Raw genomic sequence first — 23,907 nt, forward strand, 5'->3', positions numbered from 1 at the left:
AGTTTGCATCAATAATGCGGGATTTCAATGTCGATGTAACATCCATACCTTGGTTGATATGATAGCTTTAATGCGCTAGTTTGGAATATTGTATGCGCATCATGCACAAAAGTGATGATTGCTAAAGTGAAGATAAACAAAGTTAGACGAAACAGCAACCGAAAAGCATTGAATCCTGGCATGCACTATGGCGGTTGAAGCTCCAGTTGAGATGTGTATATATCATGCCAATACACTGTGTCAATAGCACATATGAAATGCAGCTATCAAATATATACTTCTCTGTTCTGATTGCTTTTGCACAAAGAACGAACAGAACGCTTGAAATGCGGATACGCCGTTAAATTACTATAGGTGCATGGAAGTATAGATGAAGAACTTGCTATTGATAGTGACAAAAATAGTATATCGAGCACCGTCGCCTCCTCATCAGCGATGACGCAAGATATCAGAAAAGGTACAATATCACCAGTGTGGTTTCTAAGGATCTGTAGTATCAAAACCTGTCATGATGACTGCTTACTGATGAGTGTCGAACTTATATATGATGATATTTTATATTTTAGATGGTAGTGGTGGCGATACCATCGAGAAGCGAATTGACGAGAGTCATTGCAGACAGCGATGTTAGCACCAATGCAGTAGTGATATCAGAGGTTCCTCAAGTGCGAAATCGTTTGGAAGAAAAAGAAATATGATGGGAGAAGGCGAGCAAGACGGCTCCTATAGTGGCTGGCTTGTAGTCTTGGGGACGCTCTTTTGCGTTCTTCAAAAATCAGTAGTTCTCTTAAGTAGGTACTATGCAATAAAGTATGGCAAGCTAGATCTATAAATTAGGTTTCAATATTATTATCCCTACTGATTCATTCTTTCCAGTTTCCATGAACTCTGGATTAGCACCTACATTTAATATCCCAGCAGCATCTGAGACATCACGACTACGCACATTCCCTTATGCACCTAGCACAGTCAGGCACGATAGCCCAGGCGACTATACCGAATTGATACGCGAGGAAACCCCTGGGCCTCCACCCGAAGTACATCATCGTCCTCATGTTCGACAACAGCAACAACAGAGTTTCGATGATAGATATTCACCAGCAGCATTATACAACCAGCAGCAGCAATACAAAAATCCTCACCATGATCATCCTCCTCCTGCTACCGCACGCCGGAATATGAGGAACCAGCAACAATCCAGTTATGATGATGGTATGTAATCTAGTGAACCTTTACATACGCTATACCTGAGCCTCTTTTTTCATGACTGATCTATAATGTGTAACTGGTTGATCACTCAAGAAACATTATAATTAGGCTCCTCCTGGCACAGCAAGACATCCTCAACAACAACAGCAGCAACAGTCATTGCCACCTTCGTATTTCTACAAGGACAACAATAACATGGTTCAAGCACCTCCTCCTGCTGCTACCGTACAACATCATCGACAAACTGGAGTCCATCCACATCTGGTCGATAGCACCAATCAACAATATCGTCCTACTGCCGCTGTCGGAAATAGTTACGCTACAGTTGTTTCACCCAAGGCAAGATCGGTTGCGACGAGTGGCGGTAGGCGTAGAGGAGCAGGAGGTGCTTTAGCAACTCCATCACCACGATTACGACCATTCACTAGTACAAATCGAGTCTCCGTTCCACAACAACAACAACAACAACATCGACAGCATCATCATTATCAATGATTATGAATTGTGATCAACTCTAGTATATACCGTTTGTATATCCCTTCCCACCCCTTCTAAGGACAAGAATCATCAAAGTTATAAACAATTTCCATCATCATCACATATGTAAATAACATTGTATTAATATACAAATTGAGGTTTCCGTTGAATCTATGTATGTACTGTATTGGGCTTATATTATGTTTGCCATGCAACAGCGAACCTTTGTGTATTTGTATTTGCAGTTATATAGTTTTCCTTTATCCGCACAAAAGAGCCTAGTTCAATCTGCGAGAGCTTGATCTGTAACAGGGCATCATGATTGTTGTTTTGGTAAAGTGGGGGATGGTGAAAGAATGAAGCCCGTGATCCGTCTTCCCACCCGTAGTTAATATTACCTTTTTCGCTGACATCTGTTGGGTCTAGATTTTTTCTATTCCTACCACTCAACCTGCTAGATATTATTATTGCTATGTGGCGCATTTAGTTTAGAGGGTGCATAGCATGTAAGGGATATGTTTGGGCTGTTTCAGCTTACAGTACTTATCATCGTGTCCTTGCAGGACAACTTATGATTCTCGAACTCAAGTTTAAAACAATATGTACAAAAATAACATATAAAACATTGTCCAGCGGCCTTTTCGTCGAATGATACGTTAAAGTGGAGAGGAAGACGTATTTTATGTTGAGACATACTGTTGAATGCTACTTTGTAATTGAATAATGAGACTATCTGTGTTCGTTTTTTGATTTGGAGGAATCGGGTCGATCTAGTGAGAGGGTGGGGAGGGGGGTATTTGCAGGATTGCAATTGACAACTAAAGAACATATTTATGTTAGACGGGAATAAAGCTTCCTACAAAGTTCCTCACTCGATCGACCAAGCTCACGGTTTCCTTCTCCTTCGTCAATGCCGGCCGTTGATCTAGTAACATTCGGCGCCGTTTTAAAGGTCTATCGTCATTTTCAAGGATCCAGCGCTCGATTTCCTCCTCATCCCGGTATTGTTGTTTAGATGTCAGATAAAATCCAACTTCAGCATCTTCATCTTCGTCGTCTACAGAGCTGTCGTCTTCGGCGTCACCGCGAAAATATTCTTGAATTGGTGTTGCTCCAAAGCTCCATATGCCAGATTGATTTTCTCCATTGGTCATGTTGCTTTCAGACGAATAATAAAAGGGCGGCGGTAAAGGTCGTGGTATCGAAAATGTTGATGGATCACCTAATGATGATGATGATGGTAAAATAGTGGTAAGCGGTATTGTACCGTTAGATAGCGGCAACAGTTCTCGTAGTATTTGTGCGCCATCGACTTCGGTGAGTCTGTCACAGTTGCTGAAGCGACGGGCTCTAACCTGCATTTGCATCAAAATGAACTTTAATTAACCGTTCAACCACCGAGGAAGATGTAAAAAAAGGATCAAATAATCACCGGCATTTCCTTGCTTTTGAGTTGTGCACTTAGCGTATCAACGTAAGGCTTCAATAACTTTTTGTGGTTTGCAAAGATGCCTTTCAGGTATTTACGCCCATTGATAACTACAAAATAATGCGGTTTGGTTAGGGAAAATCCACATGGTCCCTTTTTTAGAAAAAAAAAAACAGTGAAGCCTCCACCTCCTCCTTCTTTTTTGCGTACATCTAATGAGTGCTTTGTTCTCGATAACAAGCACAAGAGCCTTATCCACAGGGCACGCTCTGAGAGCATCGATGACGGCCTATACAAGGTAGGAAAAAACCATGCTTCAAAATGAGTAACACGCACACACACACACACGAAATGCAACATAGTGTAGCTTTGCCAAAAAAAAATCCACACATACTAATAGATGGAAGATGGTACCGTGCGTGTTTGTGCAACAATAGTGCCTGGAGTAATTCGGAAGCGCACCAGTCTTCCAATGTACTAAGTACGAGCCTCGTTGAAAGCTTTTGCTCGGCGTGTCAGCCCAGATCTCCAAGGCCACCTCATTAATGTACTGCTCACACTACAAAACTTTTCCAGTTAATTTCACTACTGAATAGTATTCAACAAAGGAGAAAAAAAAACACAAACCTCGGAATTTGTCTTCAATTTCATTCTTAATTCTTTTCTTATTTCAGACATGACTTGCAGTCTTTGAGCTTTCAGCTTTAGCTCCATTCTTTTCACTTGCTTCTTTGTGGTTTTTTTTTTTTTTCGATCCGTTATCTTTTTGATCTGTTGCAATTTTCCTTTTTCCCTTTGTTGTTGGCTTTGTTTCTTTTCTTGCAGAATGGCCATTGCTAATTGTTCTATTGACAACGTGTTGTCGAAATGCATACACACACAGTGCGACGTTAAATCGAGTGCCAGATAAGTGCATGTTGCTCAAGATTATCTTTGTTTTATCTTAAGAGAAATGGACGAGTACATACCTGAATTCATTTTTTGGATTTGACAAAGTTGTTGTGCGAGGAGTGAAATATCAGTAGCCAGTTTGCATCAATAATGCGGGATTTCAATGTCGATGTAACATCCATACCTTGGTTGATATGATAGCTTTAATGCGCTAGTTTGGAATATTGTATGCGCATCATGCACAAAAGTGATGATTGCTAAAGTGAAGATAAACAAAGTTAGACGAAACAGCAACCGAAAAGCATTGAATCCTGGCATGCACTATGGCGGTTGAAGCTCCAGTTGAGATGTGTATATATCATGCCAATACACTGTGTCAATAGCACATATGAAATGCAGCTATCAAATATATACTTCTCTGTTCTGATTGCTTTTGCACAAAGAACGAACAGAACGCTTGAAATGCGGATACGCCGTTAAATTACTATAGGTGCATGGAAGTATAGATGAAGAACTTGCTATTGATAGTGACAAAAATAGTATATCGAGCACCGTCGCCTCCTCATCAGCGATGACGCAAGATATCAGAAAAGGTACAATATCACCAGTGTGGTTTCTAAGGATCTGTAGTATCAAAACCTGTCATGATGACTGCTTACTGATGAGTGTCGAACTTATATATGATGATATTTTATATTTTAGATGGTAGTGGTGGCGATACCATCGAGAAGCGAATTGACGAGAGTCATTGCAGACAGCGATGTTAGCACCAATGCAGTAGTGATATCAGAGGTTCCTCAAGTGCGAAATCGTTTGGAAGAAAAAGAAATATGATGGGAGAAGGCGAGCAAGACGGCTCCTATAGTGGCTGGCTTGTAGTCTTGGGGACGCTCTTTTGCGTTCTTCAAAAATCAGTAGTTCTCTTAAGTAGGTACTATGCAATAAAGTATGCAAGCTAGATCTATAAATTAGGTTTCAATATTATTATCCCTACTGATTCATTCTTTTCCAGTTTCCATGAACTCTGGATTAGCACCTACATTTAATATCCCAGCAGCATCTGAGACATCACGACTACGCACATTCCCTTATGCACCTAGCACAGTCAGGCACGATAGCCCAGGCGACTATACCGAATTGATACGCGAGGAAACCCCTGGGCCTCCACCCGAAGTACATCATCGTCCTCATGTTCGACAACAGCAACAACAGAGTTTCGATGATAGATATTCACCAGCAGCATTATACAACCAGCAGCAGCAATACAAAAATCCTCACCATGATCATCCTCCTCCTGCTACCGCACGCCGGAATATGAGGAACCAGCAACAATCAGTTATGATGATGGTATGTAATCTAGTGAACCTTTACATACGCTATACCTGAGCCTCTTTTTTCATGACTGATCTATAATGTGTAACTGGTTGATCACTCAAGAAACATTATAATTAGGCTCCTCCTGGCACAGCAAGACATCCTCAACAACAACAGCAGCAACAGTCATTGCCACCTTCGTATTTCTACAAGGACAACAATAACATGGTTCAAGCACCTCCTCCTGCTGCTACCGTACAACATCATCGACAAACTGGAGTCCATCCACATCTGGTCGATAGCACCAATCAACAATATCGTCCTACTGCCGCTGTCGGAAATAGTTACGCTACAGTTGTTTCACCCAAGGCAAGATCGGTTGCGACGAGTGGCGGTAGGCGTAGAGGAGCAGGAGGTGCTTTAGCAACTCCATCACCACGATTACGACCATTCACTAGTACAAATCGAGTCTCCGTTCCACAACAACAACAACAACAACATCGACAGCATCATCATTATCAATGATTATGAATTGTGATCAACTCTAGTATATACCGTTTGTATATCCCTTCCCACCCCTTCTAAGGACAAGAATCATCAAAGTTATAAACAATTTCCATCATCATCACATATGTAAATAACATTGTATTAATATACAAATTGAGGTTTCCGTTGAATCTATGTATGTACTGTATTGGGCTTATATTATGTTTGCCATGCAACAGCGAACCTTTGTGTATTTGTATTTGCAGTTATATAGTTTTCCTTTATCCGCACAAAAGAGCCTAGTTCAATCTGCGAGAGCTTGATCTGTAACAGGGCATCATGATTGTTGTTTTGGTAAAGTGGGGGATGGTGAAAGAATGAAGCCCGTGATCCGTCTTTCCCACCCGTAGTTAATATTACCTTTTTCGCTGACATCTGTTGGGTCTAGATTTTTTCTATTCCTACCACTCAACCTGCTAGATATTATTATTGCTATGTGGCGCATTTAGTTTAGAGGGTGCATAGCATGTAAGGGATATGTTTGGGCTGTTTCAGCTTACAGTACTTATCATCGTGTCCTTGCAGGACAACTTATGATTCTCGAACTCAAGTTTAAAACAAATATGTACAAAAATAACATATAAAACATTGTCCAGCGGCCTTTTCGTCGAATGATACGTTAAAGTGGAGAGGAAGACGTATTTTATGTTGAGACATACTGTTGAATGCTACTTTGTAATTGAATAATGAGACTATCTGTGTTCGTTTTTTGATTTGGAGGAATCGGGTCGATCTAGTGAGAGGGTGGGGAGGGGGGTATTTGCAGGATTGCAATTGACAACTAAAGAACATATTTATGTTAGACCGGGAATAAAGCTTCCTACAAAGTTCCTCACTCGATCGACCAAGCTCACGGTTTCCTTCTCCTTCGTCAATGCCGGCCGTTGATCTAGTAACATTCGGCGCCGTTTTAAAGGTCTATCGTCATTTTCAAGGATCCAGCGCTCGATTTCCTCCTCATCCCGGTATTGTTGTTTAGATGTCAGATAAAATCCAACTTCAGCATCTTCATCTTCGTCGTCTACAGAGCTGTCGTCTTCGGCGTCACCGCGAGAATATTCTTGAATTGGTGTTGCTCCAAAGCTCCATATGCCAGATTGATTTTCTCCATTGGTCATGTTGCTTTCAGACGAATAATAAAAGGGCGGCGGTAAAGGTCGTGGTATCGAAAATGTTGATGGATCACCTAATGATGATGATGATGGTAAAATAGTGGTAAGCGGTATTGTACCGTTAGATAGCGGCAACAGTTCTCGTAGTATTTGTGCGCCATCGACTTCGGTGAGTCTGTCACAGTTGCTGAAGCGACGGGCTCTAACCTGCATTTGCATCAAAATGAACTTTAATTAACCGTTCAACCACCGAGGAAGATGTAAAAAAAGGATCAAATAATCACCGGCATTTCCTTGCTTTTGAGTTGTGCACTTAGCGTATCAACGTAAGGCTTCAATAACTTTTTGTGGGTTGCAAAGATGCCTTTCAGGTATTTACGCCCATTGATAACTACAAAATAATGCGGTTTGGTTAGGGAAAATCCCACATGGTCCCTTTTTTAGAAAAAAAAACAGTGAAGCCTCCACCTCCTCCTTCTTTTTTGCGTACATCTAATGAGTGCTTTGTTCTCGATAACAAGCACAAGAGCCTTATCCACAGGGCACGCTCTGAGAGCATCGATGACGGCCTATACAAGGTAGGAAAAAACCATGCTTCAAAATGAGTAACACGCACACACACACACACGAAATGCAACATAGTGTAGCTTTGCCAAAAAAAAAATCCACACATACTAATAGATGGAAGATGGTACCGTGCGTGTTTGTGCAACAATAGTGCCTGGAGTAATTCGGAAGCGCACCAGTCTTCCAATGTACTAATACGAGCCTCGTTGAAAGCTTTTGCTCGGCGTGTCAGCCCAGATCTCCAAGGCCACCTCATTAATGTACTGCTCACACTACAAAACTTTTCCAGTTAATTTCACTACTGAATAGTATTCAACAAAGGAGAAAAAAAAACACAAACCTCGGAATTTGTCTTCAATTTCATTCTTAATTCTTTTCTTATTTCAGACATGACTTGCAGTCTTTGAGCTTTCAGCTTTAGCTCCATTCTTTTCACTTGCTTCTTTGTGGTTTTTTTTTTTTTTCGATCCGTTATCTTTTTGATCTGTTGCAATTTTCCTTTTTCCCTTTGTTGTTGGCTTTGTTTCTTTTCTTGCAGAATGGCCATTGCTAATTGTTCTATTGACAACGTGTTGTCGAAATGCATACACACACAGTGCGACGTTAAATACTAGTGCAGAGATAAGTGCATGTTGCTCAAGATTATCTTTGTTTTATCTTAAGAGAAATGGACGAGTACATACCTGAATTCATTTTTTGGATTTGACAAAGTTGTTGTGCGAGGAGTGAAATATCAGTAGCCAGTTTGCATCAATAATGCGGGATTTCAATGTCGATGTAACATCCATACCTTGGTTGATATGATAGCTTTAATGCGCTAGTTTGGAATATTGTATGCGCATCATGCACAAAAGTGATGATTGCTAAAGTGAAGATAAACAAAGTTAGACGAAACAGCAACCGAAAAGCATTGAATCCTGGCATGCACTATGGCGGTTGAAGCTCCAGTTGAGATGTGTATATATCATGCCAATACACTGTGTCAATAGCACATATGAAATGCAGCTATCAAATATATACTTCTCTGTTCTGATTGCTTTTGCACAAAGAACGAACAGAACGCTTGAAATGCGGATACGCCGTTAAATTACTATAGGTGCATGGAAGTATAGATGAAGAACTTGCTATTGATAGTGACAAAAATAGTATATCGAGCACCGTCGCCTCCTCATCAGCGATGACGCAAGATATCAGAAAAGGTACAATATCACCAGTGTGGTTTCTAAGGATCTGTAGTATCAAAACCTGTCATGATGACTGCTTACTGATGAGTGTCGAACTTATATATGATGATATTTTATATTTTAGATGGTAGTGGTGGCGATGATAGCGTGTGACGATACCATATCGAGAAGCGAATTGACGAGAGATCATTGCAGACAGCGATGTTAGCAACCAATGCAGTAGTGATATCAGAGGTTCCTCAAGTGCGAAATCGTTTGGAAGAAAAAGAAATATGATGGGAGAAGGCGAGCCAAGACGGCTCCTATAGTGCTGGCTTGTAGTCTTGGGGACGCTCTTTTGCGTTCTTCAAAATCGTAGTTCTCTTAAGTAGGTACTATGCAATAAAGTATGCAAGCTAGATCTATAAATTAGGTTTCAATATTATTATCCCTACTGATTCATTCTTTTCCAGTTTCCATGAACTCTGGATTAGCACCTACATTTAATATCCCAGCAGCATCTGAGACATCACGACTACGCACATTCCCTTATGCACCTAGCACAGTCAGGCACGATAGCCCAGGCGACTATACCGAATTGATACGCGAGGAAACCCCTGGGCCTCCACCCGAAGTACATCATCGTCCTCATGTTCGACAACAGCAACAACAGAGTTTCGATGATAGATATTCACCAGCAGCATTATACAACCAGCAGCAGCAATACAAAAATCCTCACCATGATCATCCTCCTCCTGCTACCGCACGCCGGAATATGAGGAACCAGCAACAATCAGTTATGATGATGGTATGTAATCTAGTGAACCTTTACATACGCTATACCTGAGCCTCTTTTTCATGACTGATCTATAATGTGTAACTGGTTGATCACTCAAGAAACATTATAATTAGGCTCCTCCTGGCACAGCAAGACATCCTCAACAACAACAGCAGCAACAGTCATTGCCACCTTCGTATTTCTACAAGGACAACAATAACATGGTTCAAGCACCTCCTCCTGCTGCTACCGTACAACATCATCGACAAACTGGAGTCCATCCACATCTGGTCGATAGCACCAATCAACAATATCGTCCTACTGCCGCTGTCGGAAATAGTTACGCTACAGTTGTTTCACCCAAGGCAAGATCGGTTGCGACGAGTGGCGGTAGGCGTAGAGGAGCAGGAGGTGCTTTAGCAACTCCATCACCACGATTACGACCATTCACTAGTACAAATCGAGTCTCCGTTCCACAACAACAACAACAACAACATCGACAGCATCATCATTATCAATGATTATGAATTGTGATCAACTCTAGTATATACCGTTTGTATATCCCTTCCCACCCCTTCTAAGGACAAGAATCATCAAAGTTATAAACAATTTCCATCATCATCACATATGTAAATAACATTGTATTAATATACAAATTGAGGTTTCCGTTGAATCTATGTATGTACTGTATTGGGCTTATATTATGTTTGCCATGCAACAGCGAACCTTTGTGTATTTGTATTTGCAGTTATATAGTTTTCCTTTATCCGCACAAAAGAGCCTAGTTCAATCTGCGAGAGCTTGATCTGTAACAGGGCATCATGATTGTTGTTTTGGTAAAGTGGGGGATGGTGAAAGAATGAAGCCCGTGATCCGTCTTTCCCACCCGTAGTTAATATTACCTTTTTCGCTGACATCTGTTGGGTCTAGATTTTTTCTATTCCTACCACTCAACCTGCTAGATATTATTATTGCTATGTGGCGCATTTAGTTTAGAGGGTGCATAGCATGTAAGGGATATGTTTGGGCTGTTTCAGCTTACAGTACTTATCATCGTGTCCTTGCAGGACAACTTATGATTCTCGAACTCAAGTTTAAACAAATATGTACAAAAATAACATATAAAACATTGTCCAGCGGCCTTTTCGTCGAATGATACGTTAAAGTGGAGAGGAAGACGTATTTTATGTTGAGACATACTGTTGAATGCTACTTTGTAATTGAATAATGAGACTATCTGTGTTCGTTTTTTGATTTGGAGGAATCGGGTCGATCTAGTGAGAGGGTGGGGAGGGGGGTATTTGCAGGATTGCAATTGACAACTAAAGAACATATTTATGTTAGACCGGGAATAAAGCTTCCTACAAAGTTCCTCACTCGATCGACCAAGCTCACGGTTTCCTTCTCCTTCGTCAATGCCGGCCGTTGATCTAGTAACATTCGGCGCCGTTTTAAAGGTCTATCGTCATTTTCAAGGATCCAGCGCTCGATTTCCTCCTCATCCCGGTATTGTTGTTTAGATGTCAGATAAAATCCAACTTCAGCATCTTCATCTTCGTCGTCTACAGAGCTGTCGTCTTCGGCGTCACCGCGAAAATATTCTTGAATTGGTGTTGCTCCAAAGCTCCATATGCCAGATTGATTTTCTCCATTGGTCATGTTGCTTTCAGACGAATAATAAAAGGGCGGCGGTAAAGGTCGTGGTATCGAAAATGTTGATGGATCACCTAATGATGATGATGATGGTAAAATAGTGGTAAGCGGTATTGTACCGTTAGATAGCGGCAACAGTTCTCGTAGTATTTGTGCGCCATCGACTTCGGTGAGTCTGTCACAGTTGCTGAAGCGACGGGCTCTAACCTGCATTTGCATCAAAATGAACTTTAATTAACCGTTCAACCACCGAGGAAGATGTAAAAAAAGGATCAAATAATCACCGGCATTTCCTTGCTTTTGAGTTGTGCACTTAGCGTATCAACGTAAGGCTTCAATAACTTTTTGTGGGTTGCAAAGATGCCTTTCAGGTATTTACGCCCATTGATAACTACAAAATAATGCGGTTTGGTTAGGGAAAATCCCACATGGTCCCTTTTTTAGAAAAAAAAACAGTGAAGCCTCCACCTCCTCCTTCTTTTTTGCGTACATCTAATGAGTGCTTTGTTCTCGATAACAAGCACAAGAGCCTTATCCACAGGGCACGCTCTGAGAGCATCGATGACGGCCTATACAAGGTAGGAAAAAACCATGCTTCAAAATGAGTAACACGCACACACACACACACGAAATGCAACATAGTGTAGCTTTGCCAAAAAAAAATCCACACATACTAATAGATGGAAGATGGTACCGTGCGTGTTTGTGCAACAATAGTGCCTGGAGTAATTCGGAAGCGCACCAGTCTTCCAATGTACTAAGTACGAGCCTCGTTGAAAGCTTTTGCTCGGCGTGTCAGCCCAGATCTCCAAGGCCACCTCATTAATGTACTGCTCACACTACAAAACTTTTCCAGTTAATTTCACTACTGAATAGTATTCAACAAAGGAGAAAAAAAAACACAAACCTCGGAATTTGTCTTCAATTTCATTCTTAATTCTTTTCTTATTTCAGACATGACTTGCAGTCTTTGAGCTTTCAGCTTTAGCTCCATTCTTTTCACTTGCTTCTTTGTGGTTTTTTTTTTTTTTCGATCCGTTATCTTTTTGATCTGTTGCAATTTTCCTTTTTCCCTTTGTTGTTGGCTTTGTTTCTTTTCTTGCAGAATGGCCATTGCTAATTGTTCTATTGACAACGTGTTGTCGAAATGCATACACACACAGTGCGACGTTAAATCGAGTGCCAGATAAGTGCATGTTGCTCAAGATTATCTTTGTTTTATCTTAAGAGAAATGGACGAGTACATACCTGAATTCATTTTTTGGATTTGACAAAGTTGTTGTGCGAGGAGTGAAATATCAGTAGCCAGTTTGCATCAATAATGCGGGATTTCAATGTCGATGTAACATCCATACCTTGGTTGATATGATAGCTTTAATGCGCTAGTTTGGAATATTGTATGCGCATCATGCACAAAAGTGATGATTGCTAAAGTGAAGATAAACAAAGTTAGACGAAACAGCAACCGAAAAGCATTGAATCCTGGCATGCACTATGGCGGTTGAAGCTCCAGTTGAGATGTGTATATATCATGCCAATACACTGTGTCAATAGCACATATGAAATGCAGCTATCAAATATATACTTCTCTGTTCTGATTGCTTTTGCACAAAGAACGAACAGAACGCTTGAAATGCGGATACGCCGTTAAATTACTATAGGTGCATGGAAGTATAGATGAAGAACTTGCTATTGATAGTGACAAAAATAGTATATCGAGCACCGTCGCCTCCTCATCAGCGATGACGCAAGATATCAGAAAAGGTACAATATCACCAGTGTGGTTTCTAAGGATCTGTAGTATCAAAACCTGTCATGATGACTGCTTACTGATGAGTGTCGAACTTATATATGATGATATTTTATATTTTAGATGGTAGTGGTGGCGATACCATCGAGAAGCGAATTGACGAGAGTCATTGCAGACAGCGATGTTAGCACCAATGCAGTAGTGATATCAGAGGTTCCTCAAGTGCGAAATCGTTTGGAAGAAAAAGAAATATGATGGGAGAAGGCGAGCAAGACGGCTCCTATAGTGGCTGGCTTGTAGTCTTGGGGACGCTCTTTTGCGTTCTTCAAAAATCAGTAGTTCTCTTAAGTAGGTACTATGCAATAAAGTATGCAAGCTAGATCTATAAATTAGGTTTCAATATTATTATCCCTACTGATTCATTCTTTTCCAGTTTCCATGAACTCTGGATTAGCACCTACATTTAATATCCCAGCAGCATCTGAGACATCACGACTACGCACATTCCCTTATGCACCTAGCACAGTCAGGCACGATAGCCCAGGCGACTATACCGAATTGATACGCGAGGAAACCCCTGGGCCTCCACCCGAAGTACATCATCGTCCTCATGTTCGACAACAGCAACAACAGAGTTTCGATGATAGATATTCACCAGCAGCATTATACAACCAGCAGCAGCAATACAAAAATCCTCACCATGATCATCCTCCTCCTGCTACCGCACGCCGGAATATGAGGAACCAGCAACAATCAGTTATGATGATGGTATGTAATCTAGTGAACCTTTACATACGCTATACCTGAGCCTCTTTTTTCATGACTGATCTATAATGTGTAACTGGTTGATCACTCAAGAAACATTATAATTAGGCTCCTCCTGGCACAGCAAGACATCCTCAACAACAACAGCAGCAACAGTCATTGCCACCTTCGTATTTCTACAAGGACAACAATAACATGGTTCAAGCACCTCCTCCTGCTGCTACCGTACAACATCATCGACAAACTGGAGTCCATCCACATCTGGTCGATAGCACCAATCAACAATATCGTCCTACTGCCGCTGTCGGAAATAGTTACGCTACAGTTGTTTCACCCAAGGCAAGATCGGTTGCGACGAGTGGCGGTAGGCGTAGAGGAGCAGGAGGTGCTTTAGCAACTCCATCACCACGATTACGACCATTCACTAGTACAAATCGAGTCTCCGTTCCACAACAACAACAACAACAACATCGACAGCATCATCATTATCAATGATTATGAATTGTGATCAACTCTAGTATATACCGTTTGTATATCCCTCCCACCCCTTCTAAGGACAAGAATCATCAAAGTTATAAACAATTTCCATCATCATCACATATGTAAATAACATTGTATTAATATACAAATTGAGGTTTCCGTTGAATCTATGTATGTACTGTATTGGGCTTATATTATGTTTGCCATGCAACAGCGAACCTTTGTGTATTTGTATTTGCAGTTATATAGTTTTCCTTTATCCGCACAAAAGAGCCTAGTTCAATCTGCGAGAGCTTGATCTGTAACAGGGCATCATGATTGTTGTTTTGGTAAAGTGGGGGATGGTGAAAGAATGAAGCCCGTGATCCGTCTTTCCCACCCGTAGTTAATATTACCTTTTAGTAACATTCGGCGCCGTTTTAAAGGTCTATCGTCATTTTCAAGATTCCAACTCTCGATTTCCTCCTCATCCCGGTATTGTTGTTTAGATGTCAGATAAAATCCAACTTCAGCATCTTCATGTAACGGTGCATACCGTTACGACGATATCCAACCTGCATGGTTGACGATCGACGGTCGTTTCGGCCGCCTGGAGGAGGCCGCCACCCACACAACCGTGGCCGTCGACGATCTGACGACGCGGTTGGGCACCCTCCTTTCTGCTGGCGACGCCAACTTTGCCAGCACCATGGACGAACTGCGTGTCAGTATTACGGCACTGCAGCAGACGGTTGCCGATCAGCACCGTCTGATCACCGTACTGCACGAGCGACATGCGACGCAGGCGGAAAACTTTGCCGGCATGTTTGAGCGCATGTCTTCCCGCCTCGACGACATGCAGGCCCCACCGGTGCAGCCACAGGTTTCAACCGCCACGCCCGGCCATGCGACGTCCAGCAACGTGCCACCTGCAGCACAGCCTGCGACGACAACTGCAGCACCAGCCACCACGAAGGACAAGTTGCCCCAGGCCGGCAAACCACCGGTGGTTAACGACATCACCGGCACTTGGGCCTCGATCTATGCGGAGGCTCCGCGACGACATGGCGGCAGTAGCGGCAGCGGCAGCAGCAACGGCTCTGACTCCAGCGACGACGATCGCCACCCGCGACGACGCGGCAGTCACCGCTGCAACGAGCGACGGGAGCACGCGAGCGTCAAGATCCCCACGCCAACAACGCCCTTCAATGGCAAGGGGAAACCAGAGGACGTCGAGGCCTGGCTTTTTGGTTTCGACCACTACTTCGCGTTGGCAGGTGTACCAGCAAGCAAGCAAGTTCCCTACGCTGCCTTGCTGCTGCGCGACTCGGCCCTGCTCTGGTTCCGGACGGAAACGACGAGGGGCAAAATGCCTTCGGGTTGGCAGTCCTTCTGCGACGTGTTCCGAGCACGGTGGCTTCCAACAAACAGCCAGCTGTTGCGACGTCAAGCCTGGGCCAAGTGCCGTCAACACGGTACTGTGGCGCAGTACACCCAGGCTTTCCTCGGTCTCCGAGACGGTGCGGGGTACATCCATGACACAGAGGCCTTGCACCGCTACATTGAAGGCCTGAAGCCAGCCGTGGCCGCCCATCTCACACATGGAAACCCGGCGACGCTCGACGAGGCCATCTCTTTGGCGGAGCACTTCGACGGCTCCTATGGTGAAGCAAGCCCGTTTCGCGGTCGCGGCCAAGTCCTCTCCGGCCCGCACTCTTTGGCGACGTCGTCAGCCAGCAATTTACGAGCTGCTGACAGCCCAAGCTTGTCCCCCTCCGGCCCGACCCCTATAGAGGTCGAAGCAGCTGAGCAGCAACGGCACCCGCAGCAACAGTTTCGGCAGAAACGCAACGGCCAAGCAAGCGGCCTTTCTGCCAAGCAGTGCATCGCCGAAGGTCGCTGTTTCCGCTGCTATGGGTTCGACCACATGGGCAAGGACTGCCCTAAGTTCCCGGATCCGCCCTCAAGAGGCAACGGCGGCAACGGCAAGGGCAGCGGCGGCAACGGCGGCGGCTCCTTCTTTTCGAAGAACAAAGGCCGTGGAAAAAACTAGTTCGACCAGCAGACGCGCCCACTCCTACTGGTGGCCTAGTTGGCGACGATTCTTTGCCATTATCTTCTTTAGTTAATCCCGCGGACGACCATTGCGACGAGGGTTCCTCTTTGGCTCCCGACCCCCCTCCATCATCATATACTAGTGTAGACGTTCTCTCCTCCTTACCTAGTAGCATTTTTGCAAATAAAGACGATCCTTTTATTTGTAATATTGCACCTTCCCATGCTTTCTTTTTAAAAGACGCTACTGTTCATATGGGAGAATTGGAGTTTGCTAGACATATCTTGATCCAACGAAATGGCTTTATTAGTGGGCACAAAGCAAGGGTTTTGATTGATAGCGGGGCACCACATGATTTTGTGACGGCTGAGTTCCTGAAACAAACAGGACTCATCTCCGTAACTCAATCAACACCTGGCTCTTTTGTAAAAGTTGCCGATGCACGAACAACCGATTCAACATGCTACTTGGACGCAAAAGTAGTAATGGACGACTTTTCAACACCTATTCGCCTTTTTTTGGGAATACGCAGCGACGACCATGACGTTATTTTGGGAAAAAGCTGGCTGTATGACGAAAACCCAGAAATTGACTGGCGTACGAATGACGTTCACCCACGACCACCACCTACACCAAAGGAGATACAGTACGTTTCTCATTGTACTGGCAACAAACTCGTTAATGACGTTACTGATGACGGTTTTGTTGTATTATGTGCAGAGAAAATAATCGTGGACGGCGATCGTGTTTTTGTTCCTAGACTTGACGACGTATTGGAAAAATACGAAGATGTTTTCCCAGACGACGTTCCCAACGGTCTACCACCTAAGCGCAGTGTCGAACACGCCATACCTTTACTGCCAGACGCCAAAGTACCAGCTCATCGTATGTATCGCCTTTCTACGCATGAGTTGGCTGAGCTCAAGAAAACGCTCGACGACTTGCTGGCTAAGGGTTGGATTCGACCATCGACGTCACCTTACGGTGCTCCTGTCCTGTTCGTCGCAAAAAAGGACAAGACTCTCTGCATGGTGATCGATTATTGGTCCTTGAACAAGACGAGTGTACTATCCAAATGCGCTCTACCGGCGTGCGAAGATCTCATGAACCAGCTTCTTGGGGCGCGCTATTTGAGCAAGCTTGACCTCCGCTCCGGCTATATGCAACTCCGGGTCAAGGACGAGAGGATACACACAAGACGGCCTTCTTGACGAGATATGGGCTTTACGAGTACTTAGTAATGCCCTTCGGCCTATCATCGGCGCCCGCTACCTTTATGCGTTCAATGTCGGACGTGTTTAGGCCATATCTCGACGTATTCGTGATTCTCTACTTGGACGATGTCTTGATTTACTCCAAGACGGCCGAGGATCACGTTAAGCACTTGAAGTTGGTGTTGGAAAAGTTGCGACATCACAAACTGTACGCGAAGCGGTCGAAATGCCAGTTTGGGATGCGCTCAGTCGAATTTCTTGGCCACATTGTTTCAGGCGACGGCATCAAATGCGACCCACATAAGCTCGACGCAATTTCCACCTGGCCACGACCAACGAAAATTGCTCATATCCAGAGCTTTTTAGGCCTGTGTAATTTCTATCGACGCTTTTGTGATGGATATGCTGGCCTCACTGCCCCTCTCAATCGCTTACTGCGTAAGGACGTTCCTTGGGAGTGGGATGATGCTTGTGAAAGATCCTTTCAGGAACTCAAGCGACGTTTATGTTCCGCGCCGGTGCTTGCAATCCCGGATCCCGACCGCCATTTTACGTACACACGGACGCTTCATCAACGGTGTCAATTGGTGGTATCCTCTCACAGGAGCAGGACGACGGTTTATTGCATCCGGTTGCTTATGCTTCGAGGACGTTGAAGGGCGCAGAGATGAATTACCCGGTACACGAACAAGAACTTTTGTCAGTGTCGTACTGTTTAGAACAATGGCGACATCATCTGGACGGTCAAAAGTTCACAGTGTTCACGGACAGCCGCGCCATCTCGACGTTACACGCCAACAACAAGAACCTCTCCAAGCGTCAGATCCGCTTGTTGGAAAAGCTGATGGCCTATCAGTTTAACGTGCATCATATTCCTCGAGAACAGAATACTGGTGCAGACGCTCTATCAAAACGACCGCCCAACGCTCCTTCTCACCCCGACGTCTCAATGGAACTTTGTGCTGTGGTCCTCACAGTGAGGGGGGAGACGCTTGGCAAGGAATGCACTCAGCACTACAAGGACGATTCTTTTTGGGCAGACGTTTTGACTCGGCTTCGGACGAACGACGACGACGAAGAGTTCGAACTAGCCGACGGCATCATCTATCGCAAAGAAAATGGACGACGCCAAATCTGCGTGCCGCGCATGCCAACGCTTCTCAACACCCTCTTGCATGACGCACACGACGCACCAATCGCCGGTCATCGCGGCATCGATGCAACGGTCGAACGACTTGGACGAACTTACTACTGGCCACATATGAACAAAACAGTGCGACGTTATATTGCGACGTGTGACATGTGCCAGCGTACCAAGTTGCCAAATGCCAAAAAAGCAGGCTTGTTGCAGCCATTGCAACTGGCTTCTGGACGATGGACCTCGATTTCGGTTGATTTTATCACACACTTGCCGAAGACGTTACATAAGTTCGATGCAATTGCCGTTTTTGTGGATCGGTTTTCAAAGCGCGCACATTTTGCTCCATGCAAGACGACTGATACAGCAGAGGATTTTGCTCATCTGTTTTTGCGTGAGATATACCGACAGCACGGCTTACCATCAGACGTAGTCTCGGATCGAGATGTCCGCTTTACTTCTAGATTCTGGAAGGCCTTGACGACGATGCTTGGGGTACAAAGAAATTTGTCCAGCAGTCTACACCCAGAATCAGACGGACAGACGGAACGCACGAATCGAACGCTTGAAGATATGCTTCGTCATTACGTTGCATATAATCAATCGGATTGGGACGAATGGCTGCCGGTCCTCGAGCACACCTACAACGACGCCAAGCACGCTTCTACAGGGGTAACACCCTTTCACGCTGACTTGGGACGACAGGTGTCACTCGCTTTGACCACGGGATCTGCCTCCTCCGATGTTGATTCAGCAGACGTTCTCGCTACACGTTTGGAGTCTATCCGTCTTCAAGTCACTGAGGCAATCAAGGAAGCAACGGATCACCAAGCCAAGTATACCAATATGAAGCGACGTAATCTAGAATTCGATGTGGATGACGACGTATTAGTCAAGACGACCTACTTGAATCCTGATGTTTATTCCAACGCTCCCACCAGAAAGTTACTTCCACGGTGGGCGGGTCCTTACAAAATCCTTGAATGTATTGGATCCGTGGCATACAAGCTTGATTTGCTGGCTTCGATCAGGGCTCACAACGTTTTCCATGTGAGCGCCCTCAAAAAATATTTGGAACCTGACGATGTGGGACGCAAGCTAGAACGGCCACCACCAGTGATCACCAATGTTTCTGACGACGAAGACGAATGGGAAGTTGAAGCCATTCTCGACGAGCGCAAGCGACGAAACAAGCTACAATATTTGGTTAAGTGGAAAGGTTATCCCTTACACGAGGCGACGTGGGAACCCGCCGAACACCTTTCCAATGCGCCCGAGGCTTTTCAAGACTTCAAACAATCCAAGGAAGCGACGCCATCAAAAGCTTCGGATACGAATTTACTTCCTCGACGCCGTAGTCGTCCACCCAAACACAGACGAAACAGGTAACTGTATGTGCAATGGGTTGTGGTATAATTTTTTTTATAGTTCCTCTGGGTCTATTTCACCACGACGACCACCTTTTGAGATCTCTCGCGACGTTTTAATTTGCGGGGGGAGAACCCTAGACCGGGACGATTTCTATCCAGTCTACGCACAAAACGATCCGTCACTGCTGTAGAAGAGTTCCAGCATACGAACCCACTTGGACGCGCATAAGGACGGTGCATACTACTCGCAGATCGACGCACAGACATTAACGAGCTACAAAGGACGGCGATTGAAACGACGCAAATCAAGAATTACTTTGGACGAGTCGACGGATCGACGGCGAGCACCTGACGTTTTACTTCGAGTTGACCTCTTGAAGTAGACGGGGGAGGATGTAACGGTGCATACCGTTACGACGATATCCAACCTGCATGGTTGACGATCGACAACGCATGGTTCAGACGATGGGATGACTTACGGTCAACCGCATGGTTGAATATAGAGTAATAGGCGTGGATATTCTAGATAGAAGTTATGATATAGATCAATACTTAGATGATAGCTAGCCCCCTATTACTCGACGTATATATAAAGATGGGATCCTGAGTTATATGAATCCCCATCGTTTTATCCTTTAATATATCTGAGTCTTGGAGACTGGATTACATATTGTTAATTTGGTTTATTATATGAACTTGAAATAAATTTATGGTCCAGATTCCTAAAGAAATAAATAAAATGAAAAATGAAAAAGAACTATATTAATAAAAATAATGAAAAATTTAATAAATTTAGAACTTTATTATTTCTTTTAAAATAAATATGTATCAATTATTTTAATACAGAATTTCAATTTTATCTAACTAAACATAAAAATAAAAAAAAATTGAATTTTATATTTAAAAATAAATAAGTAGCCTTTCAGATTTTAAAATCATCTATTTTTTTAGAAATAAAAAGAATATAAATCATTACCATAGTTGCACTCAATGATTTCCTTCCTATTAACCATATTAATCTAAAAAAAACTTTTGCTATGAATTAAATATGTTCATTCAATCAGAATTTGATCATTTTATAAAAAAAAATGTTATTGAAAAAATTAGAGAAAAAATTAATAAAAAAATAAAAGAATTATTTGAATTTGATCATTTTTTATATTTAAATATTAATAGTAGTTTTTGTGTTCATAAATTCCAAAAAGGAAAACGGGCTGGACATTTCTATGCTAGAAAAATAAGAGCAAATATTTCTGAAGGTACTAAAAAAGATTATTTATGTACTAAACGTTCTAAAAATCAATTACTAAAAACAAGTAAACAAAAAATAAAGAAAAATAATATAAAAGGTTCATTTGAACTTCAAGAGGTTCAATAAAATATTAATATTTTGCAAGATGAACCTTTAAATAGAAATAATAATATAAAAAAAACAAAAACTAAAAAGAAAAAAATAGGTTTAAAGATTGTTTTAGGAAATCCTTCTTTACTTTCATTTTCCAACATCCTACCATAAATATAATTTATTATTATTAATCTTTTTTATTAGGTACTCTATCTTATTTTTATTTTAATATTAATTATAAATATAAAATAATACAATTATTTATTTCTTTAAAAAAATAGGATTTGGGCAAGTTAATATGGTTTTATTATGATTAGAAGAATACGAAACTTCATAAACTTGCTCGGGATCTATATTTATGATCTAGCCCGCCTCACCTTATTCATTGATCCATACTATCTACCTATTCATGTTCCCGATTGTAAGTATCTAGGCTGACACTGTTACACCTTCATCTTCATCGTCTACAGAGCTGTCGTCTTCGGTGTCACCGCGAAAATATTCTTGAATTGATGTTGCTCCAAAGCTCCATGATGAGTAATTAATAACAATGAAATAAATACTATATTAAGGAAAGTGGTTGTTGTTGTTATTATGAACACGTAATGACCTTAGACACCCCCACCAAGTCATTACCTCTAAATATCATTGACAAGTTAGTTATCGTCCGTTGTCCTCAACTAAAGGAGGGATATGCTCATTACCATTCCACCTGGTTCAATTAATAAATAAATTATGTTTTTGTTTTATATTTTTTTATTCATTATAAATAACAATTAAATGGAATTATTTTTTTTAAATGGTAAAAAATAAAATTAAAATTAAAAATATAAACTAAAATAATATATAAATTGAATTTCATTTTATATAAAAAACTTTTATTAATCCTATTTATACAGTATATATCTATAAATAAATAATATATTTATTTAAAATATTAAATTATATACTTTCTATTAAATATAAAATAATCCTATATTTCAATATTCTTGATTATTCATCTATATACCAGATTGATTTTCTCCATTAATCATGTTGCTTTCAAACGAATAATAAAAGGGCGGCAGTAATGGTTGTGGTATCGAAAATATTGATGGATTACCTAATGATGATGATGATGGTAAAATAGTGGTAAGCGGTATTGTACCGTTAGATAGCAGCAACAGTTCTCATAGTATTTGTGCGCCATTGACTTCGGTGAGTCTGTCATAGTTGCTGAAGCGACGGGCTCTAACCTGCATTTGCATCAAAATGAACTTTAATTAACCGTTCAACCACCGAGGAGAATTTATAAAAAGGATCAAATAATTACCGGCATTTCCTTGCTTTTAAGTTGTGCACTTAGTGTATCAACGTAAGGCTTCAATAACTTTTTGCACTTTACAAATATGCCTTTCAGGTATTTATGCCCATTGATAACTACAAAATAATGCGGTTTAGTTAGGGAAAATCTCATATGGTCCCTTTTTTAGAAAAAAAACAGTGAAGCCTCCACCTCCTCCTTCTTTTTTGCGTACATCTAATGAGTGCTTTGTTCTCGATATCAAGCACAAGAGCCTTATCCTCAGGGCACACTCTGAGAGCATCGATGACGGCCTATACAAGGTAGGAAAAAACCATGCTTCAAAATGAGTGACACGCATACACACACACACACACACACATACACGAAATGCAACATAGTGGGGTTTACCCCTTAGTTGTATGTTTTTAGTAAAATTATAAATATGTAAAAAATTATAAGTAATATAATTTTTAAATGTTTATAATAAGTGATGAAATTAATTTTTTTAAAAAAAAAAAAATTTCTCAAATCCTATAATATTCTCAACCCTTAGGGTTGAACTTAACTATTATGTTTAAAACACTCTAAGTGGCGCAACGGTAGTGAGCAAACCCTTCCTTCTAGGCTAGAACTTTAGTTCGACGCCCGGAGTGAATGAAATGAACGGAGCTTGACTAGAATAAAGAAATATCATAAATTTGTTATTTATAACAAGATTTATAGATATTAATTATTCTTCTAGTGTAGCTTTGCCAAAAAAAAAATCCACACATACTAATAGATGGAAGATGGTACCGTGCGTGTTTGTGCAACTATAGTGCCTGGAGTAATTCGGAAGCGCACCAGTCTTCCAATGTACTAAGTACAAGCCTCATTGAAAGCTTTTGCTCGGCGTGTCAGCCCAGATCTCCAGGGCCACCTCATTAATGTACTGCTCACACTACAAAACTTTTCCAGTTAATTTCACTACTGAATAGTATTCAACAAAGGAGAAAAAAAACACAAACCTCGGAATTTGTCTTCAATTTCATTCTTAATTCTTTTCTTATTTCAGACATGACTCGCAGTCTTTGAGCTTTCAGCTTTAGCTCCATTCTTTTCACTTGCTTCTTTGTGGTTTTTTTTTCGGTCCGTTATCTTTTTTATCTGTTGCAATTTTACTTTTTCCCTTTGTTGTTGGCTTTGTTTCTTTTCTTGCAGAATGGCCATTGCTAATTGTTCTATTGACAACGTGTTGTCGAATTGCATACACACACAGTGCGACGTTAAATCGAGTGCCAGATAAGTGCATGTTGCTCAAGATTATCTTTGTTTTATCTTAAGAGAAATGGACGAGTACATACCTGAATTCATTTTTTGGATTTGACAAAGTTGTTGTGCGAGGAG

The 23,907-nt window shown here is 42.0% G+C and overlaps 9 protein-coding genes across 9 annotated transcripts; 4 read left to right on the plus strand and 5 right to left on the minus strand.

Annotated features, from left to right (window-relative positions):
- Positions 1 to 881: 881 nt before the first annotated feature.
- BDB00DRAFT_793105 (uncharacterized protein) lies at positions 882 to 1,717 on the plus strand (the record flags this gene model as incomplete). Its single annotated transcript, XM_053121182.1, has 3 exons — positions 882 to 1,212; positions 1,334 to 1,573; positions 1,638 to 1,717. The coding sequence occupies 3 exons, from the start codon at positions 882 to 884 to the stop codon at positions 1,715 to 1,717; spliced, it is 651 nt and encodes a 216-aa protein (XP_052973119.1).
- Positions 1,718 to 2,318: 601 nt separating this feature from the next.
- BDB00DRAFT_171614 (uncharacterized protein) lies at positions 2,319 to 3,608 on the minus strand. Its single transcript, XM_053116316.1, has 4 exons — positions 3,510 to 3,608; positions 3,304 to 3,404; positions 3,119 to 3,225; positions 2,319 to 3,041 (listed from the first exon to the last, which is right to left on the minus strand). Exons 2-4 carry the CDS (start codon positions 3,392 to 3,394, stop codon positions 2,523 to 2,525), a joined length of 717 nt encoding a protein of 238 aa, XP_052973120.1. The 5' UTR covers positions 3,395 to 3,404; positions 3,510 to 3,608; the 3' UTR covers positions 2,319 to 2,522.
- A 1,415-nt stretch (positions 3,609 to 5,023) lies between these two features.
- Positions 5,024 to 5,845, plus strand: BDB00DRAFT_879187 (uncharacterized protein; the record flags this gene model as incomplete). Its single annotated transcript, XM_053127836.1, has 2 exons — positions 5,024 to 5,353; positions 5,459 to 5,845. The coding sequence occupies 2 exons, from the start codon at positions 5,024 to 5,026 to the stop codon at positions 5,843 to 5,845; spliced, it is 717 nt and encodes a 238-aa protein (XP_052973121.1).
- A 639-nt stretch (positions 5,846 to 6,484) lies between these two features.
- Positions 6,485 to 7,724, minus strand: BDB00DRAFT_171638 (uncharacterized protein). The gene is made up of 4 exons (XM_053116318.1): positions 7,654 to 7,724; positions 7,447 to 7,547; positions 7,263 to 7,369; positions 6,485 to 7,185 (listed from the first exon to the last, which is right to left on the minus strand). Exons 2-4 carry the CDS (start codon positions 7,535 to 7,537, stop codon positions 6,661 to 6,663), a joined length of 723 nt encoding a protein of 240 aa, XP_052973122.1. The 5' UTR covers positions 7,538 to 7,547; positions 7,654 to 7,724; the 3' UTR covers positions 6,485 to 6,660.
- Positions 7,725 to 9,186: 1,462 nt separating this feature from the next.
- On the plus strand, positions 9,187 to 10,007 carry BDB00DRAFT_879189 (uncharacterized protein; the record flags this gene model as incomplete). Its single annotated transcript, XM_053127837.1, has 2 exons — positions 9,187 to 9,516; positions 9,621 to 10,007. The coding sequence occupies 2 exons, from the start codon at positions 9,187 to 9,189 to the stop codon at positions 10,005 to 10,007; spliced, it is 717 nt and encodes a 238-aa protein (XP_052973123.1).
- Positions 10,008 to 10,634: 627 nt separating this feature from the next.
- BDB00DRAFT_933913 (uncharacterized protein) lies at positions 10,635 to 11,896 on the minus strand. Its single transcript, XM_053129135.1, has 4 exons — positions 11,834 to 11,896; positions 11,608 to 11,708; positions 11,424 to 11,530; positions 10,635 to 11,346 (listed from the first exon to the last, which is right to left on the minus strand). Exons 2-4 carry the CDS (start codon positions 11,696 to 11,698, stop codon positions 10,822 to 10,824), a joined length of 723 nt encoding a protein of 240 aa, XP_052973124.1. The 5' UTR covers positions 11,699 to 11,708; positions 11,834 to 11,896; the 3' UTR covers positions 10,635 to 10,821.
- BDB00DRAFT_171629 (uncharacterized protein) lies at positions 11,583 to 12,459 on the minus strand. Its single transcript, XM_053116317.1, has 3 exons — positions 12,388 to 12,459; positions 12,047 to 12,264; positions 11,583 to 11,978 (listed from the first exon to the last, which is right to left on the minus strand). Exons 1-3 carry the CDS (start codon positions 12,395 to 12,397, stop codon positions 11,736 to 11,738), a joined length of 471 nt encoding a protein of 156 aa, XP_052973125.1. The 5' UTR covers positions 12,398 to 12,459; the 3' UTR covers positions 11,583 to 11,735.
- Positions 12,460 to 13,327: 868 nt separating this feature from the next.
- On the plus strand, positions 13,328 to 14,162 carry BDB00DRAFT_793111 (uncharacterized protein; the record flags this gene model as incomplete). The annotated part of the gene is made up of 3 exons (XM_053121183.1): positions 13,328 to 13,657; positions 13,763 to 14,018; positions 14,083 to 14,162. 3 exons carry the CDS (start codon positions 13,328 to 13,330, stop codon positions 14,160 to 14,162), a joined length of 666 nt encoding a protein of 221 aa, XP_052973126.1.
- An 8,243-nt stretch (positions 14,163 to 22,405) lies between these two features.
- BDB00DRAFT_857884 (uncharacterized protein) lies at positions 22,406 to 23,907 on the minus strand (the record flags this gene model as incomplete). The annotated part of the gene is made up of 7 exons (XM_053125840.1): positions 23,865 to 23,907; positions 23,683 to 23,741; positions 23,529 to 23,630; positions 23,297 to 23,368; positions 22,754 to 22,832; positions 22,549 to 22,655; positions 22,406 to 22,471 (listed from the first exon to the last, which is right to left on the minus strand). Exons 1-7 carry the CDS (start codon positions 23,872 to 23,874, stop codon positions 22,406 to 22,408), a joined length of 495 nt encoding a protein of 164 aa, XP_052973127.1. The 5' UTR covers positions 23,875 to 23,907.

This window comes from Zychaea mexicana (assembly GCF_025766255.1).
Source record: "Zychaea mexicana strain RSA 1403 chromosome Unknown BDB00scaffold_164, whole genome shotgun sequence".
Lineage (NCBI taxonomy): Eukaryota > Fungi > Mucoromycota > Mucoromycetes > Mucorales > Lichtheimiaceae > Zychaea > Zychaea mexicana.